Genomic DNA, 21768 nt, shown 5'->3' with positions numbered 1-21768 from the left:
AGGCTTGAAATTTTATGTGACTGTTAATAGCGCGATCATAACTACGGGATCTCCAGTTTCGCGTGGATTCCAAACCACAAGGTCGTGATTCTATTTTCTGCTGGTTATTAACGCCACATGATGCCTTGCGTTATGTTCGTTGAATATATTCTTCCGGTTCGGTAGTTCTCTTCAGTGTTTTCCGGTATATTATTTCCTTCCGTCATCTCCATAAGACATTCCTGTGTCGGTGAGTCGTAAATCAAATATAATAATAATAATAATAATAATAATAATAATAATAATAATAATAATAATAATAGTAATAACAGGGGAAAGGCCTAGGAGTGGTAAGGAAGCGCCGTGGCCTTAATTAAGTACAGTCCCAGCATTTTTGGTGCGTAAATGGGAAACCACGGAAAACCATCTTCAGGGCTGCCGAGAGTGTGATTTGAACGTATCTCCCGGATGCAAACTCACAGCTGCACGCCTCTAACCGCACGACAACTCGCCCGGTGGTAATAATAATAATAATAATAATAATAATAATAATAATAATAATAATAATAATAATAATTTTTCTTCTTCTTTATCCATCGCTTTTCCCACACCTGTGGGGTCGCGGGCGCGAACTGAGTCGCAATGTGGATTTGATCCTGTTTCATGGCCAGATGCCCTTCCTGACGCCAACCCTATGTGGAGGGATGTAATTACTATTGCTTGTTTCTGCGGTGGTTGGTAGTGTAGTGTTTTGTCTGAATTTGAAGAGGGGAGTGTTGGGACAAATACAAACATCCTGCCCCCGAGCGATTAAAATCCCCGACCTGGCCGGGAATCGAACCCGGGACCTTCTGGACCGAAGGCCTCAATGCTGACTATTCAGCCAAGGAATCGGACTATAATAATAATAATAATAATAATAATAATAATAATAATAATAATAATAATAATAATAATAGGCTAATAATAGTAATTTCCCATAGGAAAACCAACACTTTTCTTTTTAACGATTGAGGAATAGCTTTAGTCATAATTCCTTTTTCCACTCAACTAAAATTTCGGGAAGTTATATTCAGCTGTTTTCACGCGACATCAGAACTAGACAAACGTGCAACTGACCCCATGTTTGACTTGTGCATACTTGATACGAGACAGAAACGAAGTACGGGGGAAATATTCAAAGTTTACGGACTCAAAACAATTTTGTGTGCGGTGAATTGCATCAGAAACTGAATATGTAACTTCCAAGCATTCATATTCAACAATATTCTGCACAAATTCGGGACAGGATAAGGTACAATACAATAATACTGTATAAATAAATGTAAAAATGTGGGAAGGAAAGAGCAGCTGCGTAGAGAGGCAAGCGAATAGCATCTTATAAACAGTTGCAACACATGCAGCTTTCTCGAAAATGCTAACGAAATCTGCATCTGTTGAAAACGTACTAAACTTTCTGCATAACCCAATATAAATTTATTTCTATTGGGTAAACTTCGTGGAAGGCTAATAGTTCCTGGCGTGGAGCCCACCGCTATTTACTTGCTGTACAATGGGTCGGAGTACTGTACTTCCCTTATCAGATTAATGATAATGAATGATAAGTGGGGAAATCAGAAACACAATATACCACTTACAAAGTACAAGATCGATTACGAAGCATATTTGGTTAGGTACTCATCTTCTATGGCCATGGTTGTGGGATCAATTCTTGACACATTTGGTTGGCATCTAGGATGTGCGTGAACACGAGAGCCAATGTCAGTAAATTTAGGTCCTACTAGTAGATGATAGAGCTTGTTTTAAGGGAAACTTCTGTCACTCTAGTAGTTCTAGTGTATCTTGAAATGTCGAGTAGTGAAGGGTACATATGCAAGAGAAATATAGTATTTCTATAATTCTCCTTCTACAGGTTTTCCTGACACCGGTGGAGTCGCGGGGGCTAACTGTGTCGCACATGTGGATTTGGCCCTGCTTTACAGCCGGTGCCCTTATTGACGCCAACCCTACAGGGAGGGAAACAATCACTATTAGGCTACTTGTTGCTGTGGTGGCTGGTAGTGTGGTGTTGGGACAAACACAAGCATCCAGTCCCCGAGCCAGAATAATTAATTAGACGTGATTATAATCCTCGCCTTGGCCGGGAATCGAACCCAGGACCCTCTGAACTGAAGGCATCAATACTCACCATTCAGCCAAGCAGTCGGATATAGTAGGCCTACGTATGTCGACAATACCAACGAAAAAATTCACTAAATATCTTTAGGGTAAATATAACAACAATGAGCGTACGGCATCCCATCATTTAGGTTGCCTGCGTGTCAATTCCGTCATTCCGTGTTACTCTACCACATTGCGGGAAACCGATCACTGTAAGTCGATCAACGGCTGAGATTTAATTAAACTTGTCGGATGAACACCAAATGTATCAAAAGATAATTTTTACGTGCGGCCATCGCAGGACGTGGAATGCCGAATGGATTTTTTTTCACGATCTTCAAACCTTCGACTATATCTACCGGGTTTGAATCCGCGTTCTTGAGATCTGAAGACCAACATTCTATCACCAATCCTCATAGGGTGCTAATATGGTGAGCAACAAGCAGATAGATAAATAGTTTCATTTAGAACAAAGTCCACTTGGGAAGAAACCGAATTGGAAACTCGGAGAGCAGTTTTCCAGTCCTGTAGTGTATAGTTTCATTACAATAAGGGCAGAGGTTTTAAAAGCTTTACAGTGGGCAGTTTCGAAACACAAACCTGTCAGAAAATAGTAGTTCATCTGCATACTGTATTTCCATACCATAATTGAACTAGGGTTATTCGCAGCAGAAAGCGTAGCGACAATTGATAGGGGAGACCATTGAAGCTACCCCTCCCAACCCTAGGGGCACTCACTTTTACCCTTCTATTGATTTATGGCTAGAGCAGATAGCCTACTGCGAGTTTAACTAGTCAGAGAATTAACATACGAAGCAGCCTAATACGCCATTAATAAAATTATTAAATTATTGTAAGTTAGTAATTATACTCTTTAGTGCCTATTTTTATTTGTTTAACAATCTGGCCCTTATCAGGTTTGCCACAATGGCACAGAATAGCATACGCAAGTAACTTATTTAGAGGGAGGTCCCATTGACTACCTTTTCAGTTTTCGGTGACGTCAAAGCTCTGGACTTTTTGTCCCACAGGAGTTCTTTCATGAGCCAGCAAATCTACCGATAAAAAGCTGATGCATTTGAGCACCTCGGAATATGAATAAACTGAGCCGAAATCGAACTCGCCAGCTTGAGCTCAGATGACCAGGACTCTAACGTATGAGCCACTCACTCCAGCATAAAATAATAATAATAATAATAATAATAATAATAATAATAATAATAATAATAATAATGTAATAAGGAATTCGATCCCCGGTAAGGTCGGTAGCATTTGAGGGTGTTTAAATGCAACATCCTCATATCGGTCGGCATGCTGACCTTACTGATTTAGGGTCTATGAAATGTAGCTGGTAACTTGTCACAGGGCTATCTTACTGCTCCGAGTACCATGAATTTGTGATATTATTATTATTATTATTATTATTATTATTATTATTATTATTATTATTATTATTATTATTATTATTATTAAATTAAAAACTCGTATTAACATGTAGAAATGCCTAGTGGCCTTTGGTTCAGAAGGCCCCAGGTTCGATTCCCGGCCAGGTCATGGATTTTAACCGTCTATGATTAATTATTTTAGCTTGGGGATTGGATGATTGTGTTCGTCTGAATACACATCTTCATCTACACACAACGCATCACACTACGAACATCCGGCCGTAAAACGAGAGCATATCCCCAGATATACTGACCGCTGACCCAATAAATGAGGAAAAGGGCCAGGAATAATAATAATAATAATAATAATAATAATAATAATAATAATAATAATAATAGTCCGCCTCTGTGGTGTAGTGGTTAGCGTGATTAGCTGCCACCTCCGGAGGCCCGGGTTCGATTCCCGGCTCTGCCACGAAATTTGAAAAGTGGTACGAGGGCTGGAACGGGGTCCACTCAGCCTCGGGAGGTCAACTGAGTAGAGGTGGGTTCGATTCCCACCTCAGCCATCCTGGAAGTGGTTTTCCGTGGTTTCCCACTTCTCCTCCAGGCGAATGCCGGGATGGTACCTAACTTAAGGCCACGGCCGCTTCCTTCCCTCTTCCTTGCCTATCCCTTCCACTCTTCCCATCCCTCCACAAGGCCCCTGTTCAGCATAGCAGGTGAGGCCGCCTGGGCGAGGTACTGGTCATACTCCCCAGTTGTATCCCCTGACCAAGAGTCTGAAGCTCCAGGACACTGCCCTTGAGGCGGTAGAGGTGGGATCCCTCGCTAAGTCCGAGGGAAAAACCGAACCTGGAGGGTAAACAGATGATGATGATGATGATGATAATAATAATAATAATAATAATAATAATAATAATAATCATCATCATCATCATCATAATTATCATCATCATCGTATGGCCTCCAATGCTGTGTACAGACAATTAAATTTGAGGCCATTTAGGTTGCCTGCACGTAAATTCTACGTTCCGCTTTACTAAAGCTGGATAGCCTATCCGCTGGGCTGCGTTTCTGTTAATTTTTTCGGGTAAATACCAAATACGTCACCAGAGATATTTTACAGTACATGCGATCATTACTGGACATGGAGTGTCGAATGGACTTCTCTCTGCCTCTCTGACTTCTCTCTGTTACCGCTACCAGATTTGAACCCTCAATCTTAGGATCTGGAGGCTGTCACACTAGCACTGATCCACAGAAGGTGCAGGATTCAAACTCATACGTCATTTATAAAGTTGGTTAATAAAGTTCGTGAACACGTTCAGGAAAACGGCATTAAGATGTGCTTGAAAATTCATATCGGGGTCTTTCAAAGGCCTAGAAAGTGGAAGAAATTGGCCGTGGCCTTAATTAAGGTACAGCCCCAGAATTTGCCTGGTGTGAAAATGGGAAACCACGGAAAACATCTTCAGGGCAGCCGACAGTGGGGTTCGAACCCACTATCTCCCGAATACAATCTCACAGTTGTGTGACCTTGACCGCACAGCCAACTGGTTCCGTGGTTTTTTTAGCACCTAAAAGCGAGGTCTAGTTAGGCCTATGGTAAAAATCAAACAACATTTTTGCGTTCTAGTTAACGTCGTGCAATTAATACCAATTCTTAAGGGATATTGTCCCTATTCTTTGCCACAAAGGCATATCTTTTCCCTTTTTAAAATTCTAGTTTGGACCACTTTTACCAAAACACTAGCTAAGAGGCTGCGGAGTTTGGGAGAGTAAAGTGCATCTGTACAGTTAGAATCCTCGCAGTCTTTCGAGTAAATAAATGAACTCGAACCTCGATATCTCGAACCTCCATTAGTCTACTCGAATTTTCAGTATCTCGAAGTAACTTAAATTTCCCGGTTCTTTGTCCTATTCTTCGCGTGTATTTCGGTTACACGAATTTGTCGATTTCTCGAACCAAACATTTCCTCCCTTGAAGCAAAAAATACTCTGTAACTCAAATTTTGTGCAACATTAAGGGGTGCAATACGGAATTCGTGGTTTGTGAGGAACAGTTAACAAGTAAATAAAGGGTTACAGTGACGCTGGGAGCTAAAATGACGGGAACCGGAAAGCTAAAACTTCTAGTGATCATCGGCGAAGCCTCGCTGTTTCTCGAGTGTGAATTCATTACCGGTCACATACGAAAGCAACCCCCGAAGTCGCGGATGATAAGCTCCATTTACGAATCCCGGTTGCGTGGTATTCACGAGAAGTTTTCATCTGAAGGGAGGAAAGGTTAACTGTAACAAACAGAAGAGACTAACGGATTTTTTTTGCAAAGGTGTTAACTGAGGTACGTTTGCTTCACTACTGTATGTACTGTATCCTGTCTTCTAAAAATTTACTATAATAAGGGTTATAATTTTAGCCTCCGTGGCTCAGACGGCAGCGCGTCGGCCTCTCACCGCTGGATACCGTGGTTCAAATCTCGGTGACTCCATGTGAGATTTGTGCTGGACAAAGCGGAGGCGGGACAGGTTTTTCTCCGGGTACTCCGGTTTTCCCCCTCATCTTTCATTCCAGCAACACTCTCCATTCTCATTTCATAGCATCTATCAGTCATTAATAAATCACCTTGGGAGTGGCTACCCTATTGTAAAAACAGCCTATATATGTTTCATTCATTACATCCCCGACCACCGGGCGAGTTGGCTGTGCGCGTAGAGGCGCGCGGCTGTGAGCTTCCATCCGGGAGATAGTAGGTTCGAATCCCACTATCGGCAGCCCTGAGGATGGTTTTCCGTGGTTTCCCATTTTCACACCAGGCAAATGCTGGGGCTCTACCTTAATTAAGGCCACGGCCGCTTCCTTCCAACTCCTAGGCCTTTCCTATCCCATCGTCGCCATAAGACCTATCTGTGTCGGTGCGACGTAAAGCCCCTAGCAAAAAAAAAATAAAAAAATAAAAAAAACCATCCCCGACCCGGTCAATGACTGGAAATCAGGTTGTAGGTTTTCATTTTCAAGGGTTATAATTAAGTGATGCCGTAAAATAGAGTTTGTATATTTTTAAGTAGCTTACTGTTAAAAATAATGTATTTAGTATAAGCCCGTAGATACATATGATTCGATTATATGCTATAGGCCTACATGCTCATGAACGATATTTTCTATATATCGAAATAAAATTTAGCTCCCAAGGTGATTCGAGATATCGAGGTAGGTACTGTAACCGATTAGGCCTATATCTTAACACTTCTGAAATTATACGTTTATTCTACGTCAAAAGTTATTTATTGTCCCTTCAAAAGATAAGCATTCTCAGAATGTTTAACAATGAAACTTTGGTACACCTATTAGAAGTTAGTATACATGTAACTACCGATAGGCTATGTTTCATCCTACCAATAACTTACTGGTATTAGTAGGCCTATAGCCATAAAGTATTAGACTGAAAGAAGACTACAATTGCAAACGATGAATGTTTAGTAAAATAGCCGTATTAAAACCACCGCTCGAGTTTCATCTGAAAAGCGTCAGATGTAAATAAGTTTAGTTGCTTTTTAGTGTCAATATTCATTCTTCAGTGTACATAGTAAGTGCCTCCCCGCGGTTCGAATTACACCCAATGAATATGGTATTGTTGAAATTAAAATTCAAGCCCCCTATGTTTCGCATTCAACGTAAGGTTGCGACTCGAAAAATGCCAGCTTTTTTTCTTCTTTTACTTCAAAGGTAGGATTATCACCCATTAAATATAAACAAAATTGACGTATAGACTCCAGTCGAATCATTAAAAGTAAGTTATTTCTCTTTGCAACAATGAATTTTACTTTTGTTTGGGCACTGATGCACCATGCAGTCAGTCTGTCCTTATAAATAAATACGTTAAATAAGTAATTGCTAGAAAATGATAAATACCCTTGGAACACGGCAAGTTCAGAAGTCATCGTTTTAAAGTAGGGGAGAACTGTTAAGTACAGCCTATTATCTCACAATTTTCGTAATAAGTAGGTTACACGACGAAATTAACTTAGAAGTCTGTATTAAGATCGCAATACATCTTTGCGTCCATAAGTAAGGAGTCCCTGGATACAGTATCTCACGACAAGTACAGGGTTATAGTCCACAAATAATGAGAAATTTAGCCCAGACGGCGACGATACTTTAATTTAAGTTACTAAAGAAATGTAGTATTCCGCTTACGAGTTGATAAACGAGAATCTTTATCGAACTATGGAAATTGAAATATATTTATACACACCTGTAATTTATCCACATAACAATCCCCAATTCTGGAAAAAAGGAAGAGTATTGTTGCAATCTTAAGAATGATTTTTTTTTAGATCGAAATTAGCATATCGTCGTTGCTGAGTCAAAACCTATCCATCATTTCCCTTAAGACTGTTCACGCCTCCCAGTCACATAGCCTGCGGATATCCAGTTCATCAGAACATTTTCGTTGAGTTCATTTTCCCATGCGTAAAGAAAAATGAACCTTACTGTATCGCACAGTAGGAATGCAACTTACGTTTGCATGGAACGCGCAGCTGTGAGCTCGCATCCAGGAAATAGTGGGTTCGAACCCCACTGTCGGCAGCCCTAAAGATGGTTTTCCATGGTTTACCATTTTCACACCAGGTAAATGCTAGGGCTGTACCTTATTTAAGGCCGCGGCCGCTTCCTTCTCATTCCCAAGCCTTTCCTGTCCCATCGTCACGATAAGACCTATCTGTGTCGGTGCGACGTAAAACAAATAGAAAAAAAATTGTTTGCATGTTTGCTAGAGTATGATGTATTTACGGCTCATTTTTCTTTATGTATTAAAATAAGAAACAGAATCACATTTTGTAACTGAACATAGGCTACCGGTATTACATTTATAGTAGTCATCATAAAAATCGATGATACAATTAAATAAATGTTACGTTATGTCACCTCAGTTCCTTTGCACTTTAGAATTAAATCATACAGTAGTCTATCTACTGAAAAATATCTCGTATTTACATTGTTGGTGGGAACCCATATACAGTACAGTGAGCAAGCTCAGAGAATTTTTGTCACAAAGCCGTCAACATTTATAAAAATTATTGTCTATATCTTCACTGGTTTGGGTATTCTGAACAAATGGGTATGCAATTCCCAATATCCTTCCGAAAATGATTTATGTTTACGAAAATTTAATCATTTAATTTCACTTTCAGACATTTAGTAGCGTAGCCTATATGTGGTAGGCTACCTATGATTAGAAATCAATGAGTTTCCTAGTTATCCTGGTTCAAATAATGTAGCGTTTTGAGTATATTATACATTTTGTCGCGTACTAAAAACATGTTATAATTTATGTACCGTTAATGAAGAAAATAGAATATCGAAGCACAAGCATTTGAAGGAGGTTTCATATTATTACTGGACTGATGACCTAGATGTTAGGCCCCTTTAAACAATAATCAATCTGGCATCATATTATTACTCATGTCTGTTAGTTATTTTAAAACAATATTCCAGCAAGTAGCCTAAAGAAGACTGAATCCAATGAACAGTTTCAAACATACACATTGCTTGCTTAATTGAAGTTAAACGACTAGCGGTATTGAGATTGAACATACATTTTTGGATAAATGCAATTCAGGAAACTCAATCCTCAAAAATGACCATGTCCCCCCCCTGTGCGGCATGGGCTCATCAGTTGGATACCGCACCTTTCCGAGCCGGGCTGATTGAGTTTCCTGAATTTTATTTAGCTCTCTCAGTCGGAAGCCATATTTATTTATTTATTTATTTATTTATTTATGTGTGTATGTATTTATTTATTTATTTATTTATTTATTTATTTATTTATTTATTTATTTATTTATTTATTTATTTATTTATTTATTTATTTTGCTACCTGTTTAACGTAATGGCAGTACTGACAGGTTTTCGTCGTTGGGATAGAAATGGACACTTGCTCGGCATCAGAATAAGAGACTACCGAAAACCATCTTCAAAACTGTCGACGATGGGGTTCGAAGTCACAGTCTCCCGAATACAATCATACAGCTGAACGACTCGTATTGCGTTGCCAACTTGCACGGTGTATGTTTAGATAAGTGATGCAAAAACAAAGCAACGTGATCTTCATACCCTAAATCTTGATTTCGCCACACTATTTGTTGAAGACTGAAATGTTCCTGACACGTGATGTAGACCTATAAATATATTTATTTAACATTTCGAATGAAATGAAATGAACAGTCGTATGACTTTTAGTGCCGGGATATCCCAGGACGGGTTCGGCTCGCTAGGTGCAGGTCTTTCTATTTGACACCTGGAGGCGACCTGCGCGTCGTGATGAGGATGAAATGATGATGAAGACAACACATACACCCAGCCCCCGTGCCATTGGAATTAACCAATTAAGGTTAAAATCCCTGACCCGGCCGGGAATCGAACCCGAGACCCTCTGAACCGAAGGCCAGTACGCTGACCGTTCAGCCAACGAGTCAGACTACCCGTTTCAAATGATCAATGTTAACAGTACGAAATCATATCCACATCGTGGTTATTCACCAAAAACTAAAAATCCGCAATATTTCTTTTTTAAACTTTTCCAAAGGAACGCTTTCCAAGTAGCATGGTAGTTATAGTATGTTGTTCTTCTGGCAGCGTATACAGTAGTTCCGGGTTCAGTGCTAGTTTGCAGTGTCTTCGAGTTTCTAGCAGTGGAGGTAGGAGGCAGCTACCCCTGACCATTACTCCCAACAAACCATGTTTTATGAACACAGTAATTTAATTTGCAAACAATGTCCTTTAATCTTAGTTAATTATATTATTATTAATTAAACAAAACATTACATGTAGGAAAGAAATAGGCCTATACAGAAACTAATTACAGTCCACAACCTCTGAAACTGATTTACTAAACTCGAGAAAATTAGCATTTAACTCAACATTATAATTTATATTCATGTGTTTTTCTTCATGTCAGGTTCATAAATTACCCCTGAAGTTACTTCTAAAAGCAGTAATCGTTTCCTGACCAATCATTAAAGCCATCTAGTCCCCTCTCTTTTCACCTTCCTTGTAGTCTATTGTTTAAGTCAGTCATTTTCTTTCTGTTCGTTTTTTATGTTTTTATTCCTAAACAATGGTCCTGATTTCTTTCGCCTTGATGAACGAACGGATGGACGGACGGCTGGAGTTCTCGTGCCTACTCCCCATAAACATTGCTAGCTTGTTTCCTGTCGACTTGTTGTAGGGGGCGGGGTTTAGAAAGGCGGGCCTCGCCCGTTGGCAGTGGGGCCGCAGCAATAACTCTGTAGAGGGCGTAACCATAGAATGTGATTGGTTCTTGGAGTTTAACTCCGCCCCATACTAGGCGGAGGGGATAGCTGGCGAGTTGTTCCCGGATCGGACACCAGAGGTTCCCCCCAGCACGTCAGTCGCTGCCTGGCGTCGAGCGTGTGTTGAACGAGGCTGAACGTGCGGAAGTCCATCTCGTCCTGCCCTGTGTTGTCGGCTGGAAGCTTGCTTCAGCTTGTTATTGTATACCCCGTGTGAGTGATCGTGCAGTGACGATAGAGGAGAGAGGGGGTGCATCTCTCGTGCTGTGACCGTAACAAACAACCCCCCTACTCAACTAAACCCACCCCTCAAAACAGGAACATCACAGGGGTGCCTCTGTCTGCTTCCTTCATTCAATTTTTTTTTGTAAATCGAATCGATCGCCCCCCGGCCCGGTGTGGAGTGTGCAGTGAAGCGAGACCAAACAACGATGGGCCGTACAGCACCATGTAGTGAGTGGTAGGCCTCAACGTGTTCCAGCTATGGCAGCCTATACCCAGTTCGGGTATTCCTACCCGGCCGCCTCGCAGGTAGGTGATCTCCGACTCTTTTGTGTTTGGTGTTAGATACTGTTTTGGCTTAAGGTTAAGCTCCGGCGGCCGGCGGTAGCTCGGCGCGAGATCCCGTGAAGCACTGCCCATCGCGCGGGACGATACGTCCGCGGGACCGCAAACCCATCGCGTGCACCTTATGTTTAATTTACTCCGCAAATTACATGTAGTCAGTGTTATAGTTAGCAAAGCCAGTGTTATTTTCCCTATCGTATTATTAATGCACTATTATCAACATATTTCTTCCAGTGAAGTGATTATTTCCCAAATAGTAGACTATTTTAGTTGACGAATATTATTTATTTCTACGGGACGATAGCTCTTCTTCCATCACTGCAAAGGATTTACATTTCGATGTTAACAGTAACAAACGTTGTGGACGATTTCAAGGTTCCTATCCAGTGATAAGTTGATGGTTAACATTATTTTGTTAATTGGATAAATGAAGGGCTGTGTTTGTGTGATATTGCAAATCGAATTTTTAAACCAAACGTTTCAGCTTTAAATTCTCGGTGAAAAATAATGCTTGTTTCGAAATACAATGCGTGAACATTTTACCTGGCTCATTGTAGTGAATTTTGTTCATGAATAATAATAATAATAATAATAATAATAATAATAATAATAATAATAATAATAATATATTATCCTTATAATTAGGATGCTGAATGGAGGGCCATATCATCGATATATTATCATAATTAGTGGGGGTACCGGCGGCATCATAAGGGACAAGCGCTATACAAACATCGCTACGAAGCAAACATTTACTGTGCTCTTGGCCCAAGGCAATTCAATATCCATTGAGGTCAAAGCCTGCCGCCACCAGTGCCTCCTGCTAGAGTCAACATATGGGGTGGTTGGACTTTGAGGGCGGGGGATGAACTGACAAGTCTTAGCTGTCATAGCGCACTACAACTTGATAAAGTCAGGGTTGGTAATTTAAATGTTGTAAAAGCACTGCAGACTAATACGAAATGTTATTTGTAATATCCCCGTGTTTCCATCAAGCATTCATTACAAGTAAAATTAACTTCTACAGAAGACAATGCAATCTATAATTTTGTAATGTGTTATTATATTGGCATACTCTCTTTTCATAATGATTTTTCAACCATCCTATGGAATTCTGTTACTGGTAGTTTTCCGATATGGAGAAATAATGTGCCTTCAATTGGACTTCAGGTTACTCTCTAAAGTAGAATCTGTTGAGTTCAATACGCAGTAACTTCCCTCTTTATTGTTTTAATTCGAAAATTGTCGATCAAGGATAAAGAATCTCTCGACTAAAACTCAGGTCGTTGGACCTTCGTAGTTTGAAGTTGAAAATAATGACGTTGTTTAGAGCCAGGCATTTATGATAATCTATTTACATTTAGTCTATTGTAGTGACGGTAGTTTGTAGAATGCAGTTCCACATATAACCTCTAAAATGCATTATATCTTATCAGAATATTATGAAATGTTATCATAATCCACTCGGTCACGCGCAGAACACCCTGGTTACATGCATATTCTGTAATAATATCTTTCAATCTGCTTGCAAATTCATTGCGACTATTAAGTTTTAATACTGTGCTGTTTATATGTTGTTTCTCTATGCATCTTTAGTAGATATTGCGCATAGTAAGGCCCGCACTGAAGTAAGTTATGTGTTGAAGAAATGAAATGAGCATTTTGTACTATCAGGTGTTTGCTTGCAGTTGGCTGTAAACAGACGGACTTTACAATAATTTTAATAATATAATACTCGAGACTTCAGATCTGTCAGAACCTAGATCATTTACTTCACTATAGGCTAATGGATATCGTACAGTTCAGATCAATATATAATACCGTACTTTTGTGTTCAAGGCTGTTTTTTATTATCAGTCTTCTGTTGTGTATATGCGTAACATACCTTTTCAGGTTATACTCATTAGTATACTTGATTTATAGTTTATTATTTAGTAACTTATAATGCGTTGAATGTTCAAGGAAAATTCAGTTGATTCATCTGCTTTTTCTACGTAATATAATTGATAAGTCACTTGTTGATTTGCTAAAAATGCAGTTTAACGTTTCTGTTGATATTGAGATCCTATTTACAGAATGAAAGGCCAGTGACCATGTTACTCACTTGAAAAGAGTAGACATAGGTCTACAAAGAAGCTCCTAGGAGTTTCTACAAACGAATTCCATTTTTCAGTTCTGTTAGAATGTTCATTGAAGTGAGTAGTTTTTCTGCAACGTACCCTATGACTCTGTTTCTCTATTTGAAAATCAATACTTTTTCCAGTTGTAATATTCCCTTTGAGAAATTATTTTCTGTCATGTTTGCACTGTTAATTGCGAGTTTAGAAATACAATAGATAAAAGATTACTTCATTTATTTAATTAAATTAGATTTTAATTTCATATTTGCCACAGCCATACACTGCATATTACGGATTCTTGCCCTGATGTTATCTGTGAATGGCTGCATGTTAATTAGTTTTCTAGAACTTCTAATTGAATTTGAACCGCATCGTTTGCCTCCTGCATTTTTCATCTGGCGAATTTGTTTCACTGAAGATACATGACGTCTCAATTATTAGCCCAGTTTATACAGGAGCTTGTTCCTGCCCGCTTACATTACAATTATTATACTCTAATAGTGGCACAATATTGAAGGATGATCGATGATCCTCGGATTGTTTTGTAATCGCTCTATTACTGTTATCCTGTAGATAATTATTATAATCAAACCTGCCCCAGGTAAGCGCGAGAGACCCTATCATTACCTGCCTTGCTCATGGGAATCTCCGATCAGGTATAAGATCGCATACTTCATTGTCCAAATTTCATATGCACACCTGAGAACGTTCCAACAAACTTGGCTGTTAGTATGGTAATTACAAACACGGTAATCGAATTTTCGTTGTACCAGGATTATTTTTCCAAAATTCATGTAAGTTAACTGTATAGGCCTACTCTAATCAGCATATTGTCGACCTCAGTCTGTTAGTTGTAGGTATTCTGCTCCTAGGATAGCGGGTTCGATCCTGGTTGAGGTCGGTAGCATTTGAGGTGTACACATATATGAGGTCCCGTGATGGCGACTACTGGTAAACAGTATGTTAAGGAAATCGTATGGGACAAAATTCCGACATCCAGGCGTCTATAGAAATTGATGTGAATGAAGATGGGCGCTACAGAAATCACATTATTATTTTGATCTTTTATTGGACTTTCTGAGATGAGAGTACTTCTGGTGCAAGCAAGCTTTAAGTAGCTAACAGTTGCCATTGGAACGGGTGTATTTCAGGCATTAGTGATTATTGTTCTATGCTAATGAATCAGTTTTAGAAGTCAGGAACATATATACTGTATGTCATTATTGTGCTATTGTGTGTGTGGGGGGGGATTTAGTATATAGGCCTACATCATTGTCATATTTATGACTGTTAAGATGGGAGTAGGCTAATGTAATTCCTTGAGTCTGGGTTTGGGACAAATCTTCCGTTCTGTTTTAGTATTCATCTAAAGAGAATATCGAACAGCCACGATACTCGCTGAATGTCACCCAGCCCCGGGAATGAAGCTAAATTTTACTTTCTAGCCCCGTTACAACACAAGTTTTGGCACCCTTTTTTTAAATAAAAAAAGTTATGTACAATGCATGTAGGGAAGGAATTCCTTTTTGGAACTCAGCATAATCTGCAACTGGGTACAAGTAAACATTGTCGGGTAAAATTCATAATCTGGACAAGTATCTTGGAAATTAATACTCTGAACTTCTTGTTCATTTGACGGGCTGAGTAGTTCGGTCGGTAGAGCGCTGGCCTTCCGAGCCCAATTTGGCACGTTCGATCCTGGCTTAGTCCGTTGGTATTTGAAGGCGCTCAAATAAGTCAGCCTCGTGTCGGTAGATTTACTGGCACGTTAAACAGCTACTGAGAGACAAAATTCCGGCACATTGCGTCTCCGAATAGCGTAAAAATAGTTAGTGGTACTTACAATCAATAATAAGTTATTGTTATCTTGTTCATTTCGATATAAGATCATATATAATACGACAGATTGGTGGTTAACGTTTTGGTCTACACTCTCAGAGTTATTGAGGGTATCGGAAAGATTTAGCCCTCGGTATTGATTGTTTTTAAAAAGAACAGAACGTACCAAATAACCTGATGTCATTGCCAAACAAGATTTAACTTTGCCACTGATTATTTGGAAAATAATACCAATTAATTTAGCTCATATTACGGACGATCCCCTACATAAAAATACCAGAGGGATTAATCCTTGAAAGATGGTTTAAAGCACGCTGATTGACACAATTCATGGCAATTAGATTGTGCAAAGCTTCCAAAGAAGCATACAATTTTGTTCGGATAAATCTTTTCTCTCAATTTCAAAATACTGCAATTCATATAATGTGAACATCATTTGATGAAGAAGACTAATAATAAATAAAAAGAACAGAGACCTGCATCGTATTATTATTATTATTATTATTATTATTATTATTATTATTATTATTATTATTATTATTATTATGCTATTTGTTTTACGTCGCACCGACACAGATAGGTCTTATGGCGACGATGGAACAGGAAATGGCTAGGAGTTGGAAGGAAGCGGCCGTGGCCTTAATTAAGGTACAGCCCCAGCATTTTCCTGGTGCAAAAATGGGAAACCACGGAAAACCATCTTCAGAGCTGCCGACAGTGGGGTTCGAACCCACTATTTCCCGAATACTGGATAATGGCCGCACTTAAGCGACTTCAGCTATCGAGCTCGGTATTATTATTATTATTATTATTATTATTATTATTATTATTATTATTATTATTATTATTATTATTATTATTAGGGATGTGTTCAGTACCAGAAAAACGTGGAATACCCTTCTACTCAGTTTTTAAAATGTTTTAATTTATCGTAATATACTGCGACTGTCCAAATGCACCTACTATTTCTACTATTTGATTAACTAAAAATATTCTGCTGCATATTATTCTTCAAAAGCCGAGTAGATGGTCATCGTGCAGCTTGGGTAAAACGAACATCATGGTTTTATTAATTTAAGGAATAGGCAGGGGTTGGGGCAACTTTCTAGGGTAAGCTACCTGTATATAGGTGTGACTTGGGGTAATATTAGCCAGTATTAGAGTTGGCATTAAGCGTGCTAGAAACCATCGAAATCTACAGGTTAATGGCTATTTCCATTAATTTTGTATGTGGTCCTGTACTTATCACATGTCCTATAATTTCTGACAGTCAACTTGTTATTTCGTGCAGAAAGAAAGCACCTTGGCTGTTTTCATGTGATGTCTTCGTGTTGGCTGTCATGTTCCAGTGTTTCTCTTTTAAAAATCCGTTGTTGTTGAATGAATATGGAAATGGATCTCGCGCTATGTTGTGCGAGTTCTGGGGTCGGGTCGGGTCGTACTTTGAATGCATCCCGCGCTACGTCGGCGGCAGTCCCGCGTCTGGATTTTGGAATTCCTCGGCGACCTGCCCTCTGCAGTAGCTCTCAAATCTGATGCACGTTTATGTCGTCTCCCGCACTAAATCAATTTCAGAATGGGCTGTTTTCTTGTCTGACGGCTCGGCGCCGTGCCGGGACTCGCAAAGAAAGCAGACACAGTCACGTCTATTCCGTATTATATACGTACGGACGAAACTCATTACTGTGAAGGTAACATAAACTTTCAAAACGCCCGCCAAAGTCGGTAGTTCCTTAGTGAATATTTTCGGATTTTTTTTTAGAGGAAAAGCAGATATATTTCATAATTCTTCATTGTACTACGTAATGTTCAAACTTATTGCTCATGTTGCTTTAGTTATCGGTCTGGTATTTTCCTTTTTTTTAGTGAGCCATGTTTGAACAAATTCAACATCCGCTACCAAGAGATCTATCAGGAGTTGGCCGTGCGGATAGGGGCACGCAGCTCTGAGCTTGCATTCGGGAGATACTGTGGGCAGCCTTGAAAATTGTTTTCCGTGGTTTCCCATTTTTACACCAGGCAGATGCTGTGGCTGTACTTTAATTAAGGCCAAAGCCGCTTCCTTCCCACTCCTAGCCCTTTGTTGTCACATCGTTGCCGTAAGACCTATCTGTGTCGGTGTGGCGTAAAGCCAATTGTAAAAAAAAAAAAAAAAAACTAAAAGTCTATTAGTTTGTGTTCTTGTACCATAGGGCTTTGGGCAGCTTTGTTATAGCCTATTAAATAGTCAGGAGAAGTTATTTACGACGAATCATCTAGCCTTGAAAAGATCATTGGAGTATATGGTACAATTTCTGAGTTAGAAACTTGTCTATCAATTTATCCGTAGTTTTATGTAGGATTTTATTTATTTATTTATTTATTTATTTATTTATTTATTTATTGCCCTTATATATTATCTCCAAATACACAGACAGTTGTGTTTTGAATTTCAGAGGGTGTCTTTTCTTTCAATTTTGGGCGAAAACCATGCAGATTTCCTTAGTACAAATAATAATAATAATAATAATAATAATAATAATAATAATAATAATAATAATAATAATAATAATAATAATATTGAGTTGCATATGCTATTTTTGAAAATCTATAGAAACTTATTATGAGAAAAATGCCGGATAGAGATTTGAAGGATCTATAGGCACTAGTGTAAGAAAATAAGAAGACCAATAGTGTTTCACTATGTTTGGGTAGTAATGATATAATTGAATGCTGGGGAAGCACAAAATGATCTGGATATTAATAATATCCTAGGTCCCGTATTAGAGGATGGGGGATACCGAAGACGTCACAATTCAGAGCTCTTCTCCCAGGCAAGGAGGTGCTCTGACTGAGTCAGAAAAAGGAGGATAGTTTTCTTTGGCAAGATTGTCTCCCAACAGACTGGTCAACTGCCTGTTTACCTTCTGGCGGAAAAGCCACTGAAGAAGAAATATAACCTCTGCTCGAAGGAAGAAAACGTGTTAATACGGGATAAAATGCGGAAATATTGGGTGAAGATCAAACTTTCAGTAGAACAAGCGTGCTCCCAAGTAGGTATATTCGAGAGAATAATTATTAATTACAATATCTGTATCGAGATTCTAACAAAATGTAGAGTCTGATGTCTAGAGTGGGTACGACCCTCTTAGGGTAGGTAGTAAGCAGAGTCCAGATTTTTTGTGGCAGTAATAAGAATGCAAATTTACTGATACTACTAACAAGTATACTCTAGGCTGCACAACGGATACGCTGTGAGTTTAGCATAAGCATTAGGGGTACGGCACATCAGAACCCCTAGAATTAATGTTACTCTCGCTACATTATGGAAGAACGGGCTAGACAACACTTCCTAATAACCAAATTAGTTTGCATTCTAACCTATTGCTGCATAAAAATCCGGAGTCTGATAGTAATAAGTGAGTAATTGTAATGTCCTAATTTATCGACAGTATGAGTTTAACGTGACAGTCCTTCAATCAGTTAAGCTTCAATCACGTTATTTCTACTTTCATAGCAGTGTAACAAGGGTCATGTTCTTTGGGCATCTCCGTCATATGGCAGCATCCCCGAAAGAGTTCAACTTGTTTTCAAGACCTTTGTACCATAGAGCCCTTAGTAACAAAATGTGATCATTAGGTGGGCAGAAATGGAGAACAAAAGCAATGTCGATGGTCTAGACTATAACGTACTAAATGCTAAGTTACCGACAGGATAGGCCTATGGATTTGTAGTTTAAAAGCTCTCAGGATAGATTATATTTAGTTAGTAGAGCTACCCATAAATAGCCTGATCATTCAAAGTCTTAACGTAATAATAACAATCATAATAATAACTTACTTTGCAATTATTGTGTATACGTATTTTTAGTTTCCAATTGAGCGGTTAGAATTTAATATTTTTTTCGGACGTTACGGTTAGATATTTAATAATCACTATAGTCATACACAACTCTTTAACTTCCTTAAAAGAAAATTAATTTGGTCGAAATAAATGTCACATTCTTCTTACAAGTGAACACTTTTTTTTTTTTTCATTTTCGGTAAAATGGCTTTCAGTTTAACTGACTGTTAATGGCAAGATAACAGCCACAGGACCCCTGAAGTTTTACGTGGAATGCGGATCATGGGAACGTGGATTTTCATTTCGAAATCCCTCATTTACTGGCCGGGATTCGAATCGCGGCCTCCATGGTGAAAAGCCAATTACAATGTCACTCGGCTTTTGATGTAACACTTCCTATCACGAACTCACATTTACGAGGAGACGATTTTCTTTTTAACAATTTTCTTCTAGTCAAAGGTAACCTCTGGGAAGTGTGGTGCGTCGCGTCGGCGCTGATGCTCCCGAACAAACGTTGTCATGGTTACTGAAATGGTGCGCCATTTTTAGCAGTTGGCTCGGCTGCCACTTTCTTTTTTTTTCTCTCTCTCTCTAACTGGATTAACTCGCACCAAACTTTTGACCACATCCTCTCCACGTTCAGCTTGTGGCACACGGGCGTGTAAGTAGGTGTTTGTAAGAATGGTCGATATGACTTCAGCACAAATTTGATCAGCCTCCACATATCAGCTTCTACCGAACATTCGCTGGCCACTTGTATGCTTTACAAATTAAGCGTGACTGTGTTTGAATAATGAGTCTATTTATATGCACATTATCTCTCGTGAAAAATTATATTCACTTCTAAAAAGTAAACCAGTATTTCGTCCAGATGCCTTACAGTAGTTGAACATTATCGATTGACATGAGCAATGCAGACCAGGAAGATGTAAGTCCTTAGAAACTTGTAAAAAAAACCCGTTAATGGATGCGTTCCATGGCCTTTTATTTTACGTTTTTTGCGCTTTTCCCACAACTTTCATAAAGTGAAAATAACATATTTTGAACAGACACTCCTCAATTATTATTAAAAGTCTTAAAATAATAATAATAATAATAATAATAATAATAATAATAATAATATTAATAATAATAAAGTGTTTATCATCTTTTTACCACTATCCATCTTAAGAGATGATGTGATAATGGAATTTGCTTTGTGAAGGACTTCTTATGTGCCAGTAAACCTGCAAACACAGGTATTTCCTATTTAAGGGCTCTAGATTGATAATGACTGATTCAAGGTTCAATCGTGAAACCTTGAGCGTAAGAAGCAAGATTCTATCCGATTGCATTTACGTAGCTGAACAAACAAAGGTCAGGAACCTGCCTAGTTTATAAATGTCTATCATTTATGTGAAACTATTGATATTCATCATTTGCGATTTGTATAAAATACTATAGTTGTTTGTCGCATCCCGTTTTCCACAGCTGTTATTTTCAGTCAGTCACCACTGATTTGCATTTAGGGCTGTCGCTCAGTTGGTGAATTCCCTATCAGTGGTTTTCCTATTCTTTTCTAAAATAATTTCAAAGAAGTTGGAAATTTATCGAACATCTCCCTTGGTACATTATTTTACTCGCTAATTTCTCTTCCTATAACCGAATATTTGCACCCAATTTGTCCTAAAATTCCAACGTTAAAAATCAATGCAAGCTTATTCATGTACTAATGTCATTCCATCCCATCTCTTCGCTGACAGCTCGTAACATAGGCTAGCGCTTAGATGAGCAGCATGTCTCTTTACTCCCAAGTCTTCCCAGCCCAAAGTTTGCAACAGTTTTGTAACAGTACTCCTTTGTCAGAAATCCTCCAGAACAAATCGTGATGCTTTCCTGTGGACCTCTTGCAGTTCTCGTATTAAGAAATCCTGAGCAAGGTCCCGTAAGCTGGAATCATCCTGTACTCAGTTTAGTCAGTTACTTTCCCGAAGTTTCCTTCTCTAATATAATCTTTCAAAGTTGTTCTAGGTCTTCTTGCAGATGGTATATAATGTAATATTTTCTTAGATCAGTGATCTTCGTTCATACGTTGTATATAACCATACAAAACGTAACATGTTTGCTCCCATGGTGGCAATACCCATCCTGTTTTCGGATATCTTCATTTCTTACTCCGTCTCGCAGCGTAAGTTGACAGGAACGCCTCCATTATTCTTTTTCCATAGCATTTAGCTGCCCCCTTAGGATAGGCGTTGTTTCCCATACTTCTGATCCGAATGCATCTATACGTTCTACAGTAGTTTTCAGCGTCTTAGAATATTATTTACTAAGCCTTTTTACAAATGGAAGATCTATTGAGTAAGGATAAGATCCTTGTGCGTATAAAAATGGCTCTTAGACCAAGCTTCCAACTAGATATTGTTTGCAATAATTGTGGATTAGTCCGTTGTAAATGCATGGTGAATGTACAGTCCTTATATAAACTCTAGCTTTGATAGTAAAATATTCCTTTACTTGCGGGTATATTTATTGTACGGCCGTCACTAGCAGCGGAATACTTTTACGATTTACCATAGTACAGGATTCTAATAAAGA

General features: G+C 38.8%; 1 protein-coding gene across 4 annotated transcripts in view; it reads left to right on the top strand.

The window, feature by feature from the left end:
* LOC136874301 (homeobox protein araucan) overlaps positions 1-21768 on the top strand; it is a 633626-nt gene that overhangs the window by 326015 nt on the left and 285843 nt on the right. The window contains exon 1 of one of the 4 annotated variants that reach the window (XM_067147944.2): positions 10963-11374. The exons of 2 other annotated variants lie outside the window; for them this stretch is intronic. In XM_067147944.2, the coding sequence (XP_067004045.1) occupies positions 11327-11374 (48 nt within the window). In that variant the 5' untranslated portion in view covers positions 10963-11326. Of the gene's footprint in view, positions 1-10962; positions 11375-12973; positions 13039-21768 lie in introns of those variants that run through there. One more of the 4 variants, XM_067147943.2, reaches the window with a different exon arrangement.

The sequence above is a fragment of the Anabrus simplex genome, chromosome 5 (genome assembly GCF_040414725.1).
Source record: "Anabrus simplex isolate iqAnaSimp1 chromosome 5, ASM4041472v1, whole genome shotgun sequence".
NCBI lineage: Eukaryota > Metazoa > Arthropoda > Insecta > Orthoptera > Tettigoniidae > Anabrus > Anabrus simplex.
The sequence above is the reverse complement of the archived record's forward strand: the minus strand, read 5'-3'. Positions and strand labels throughout refer to the sequence as shown.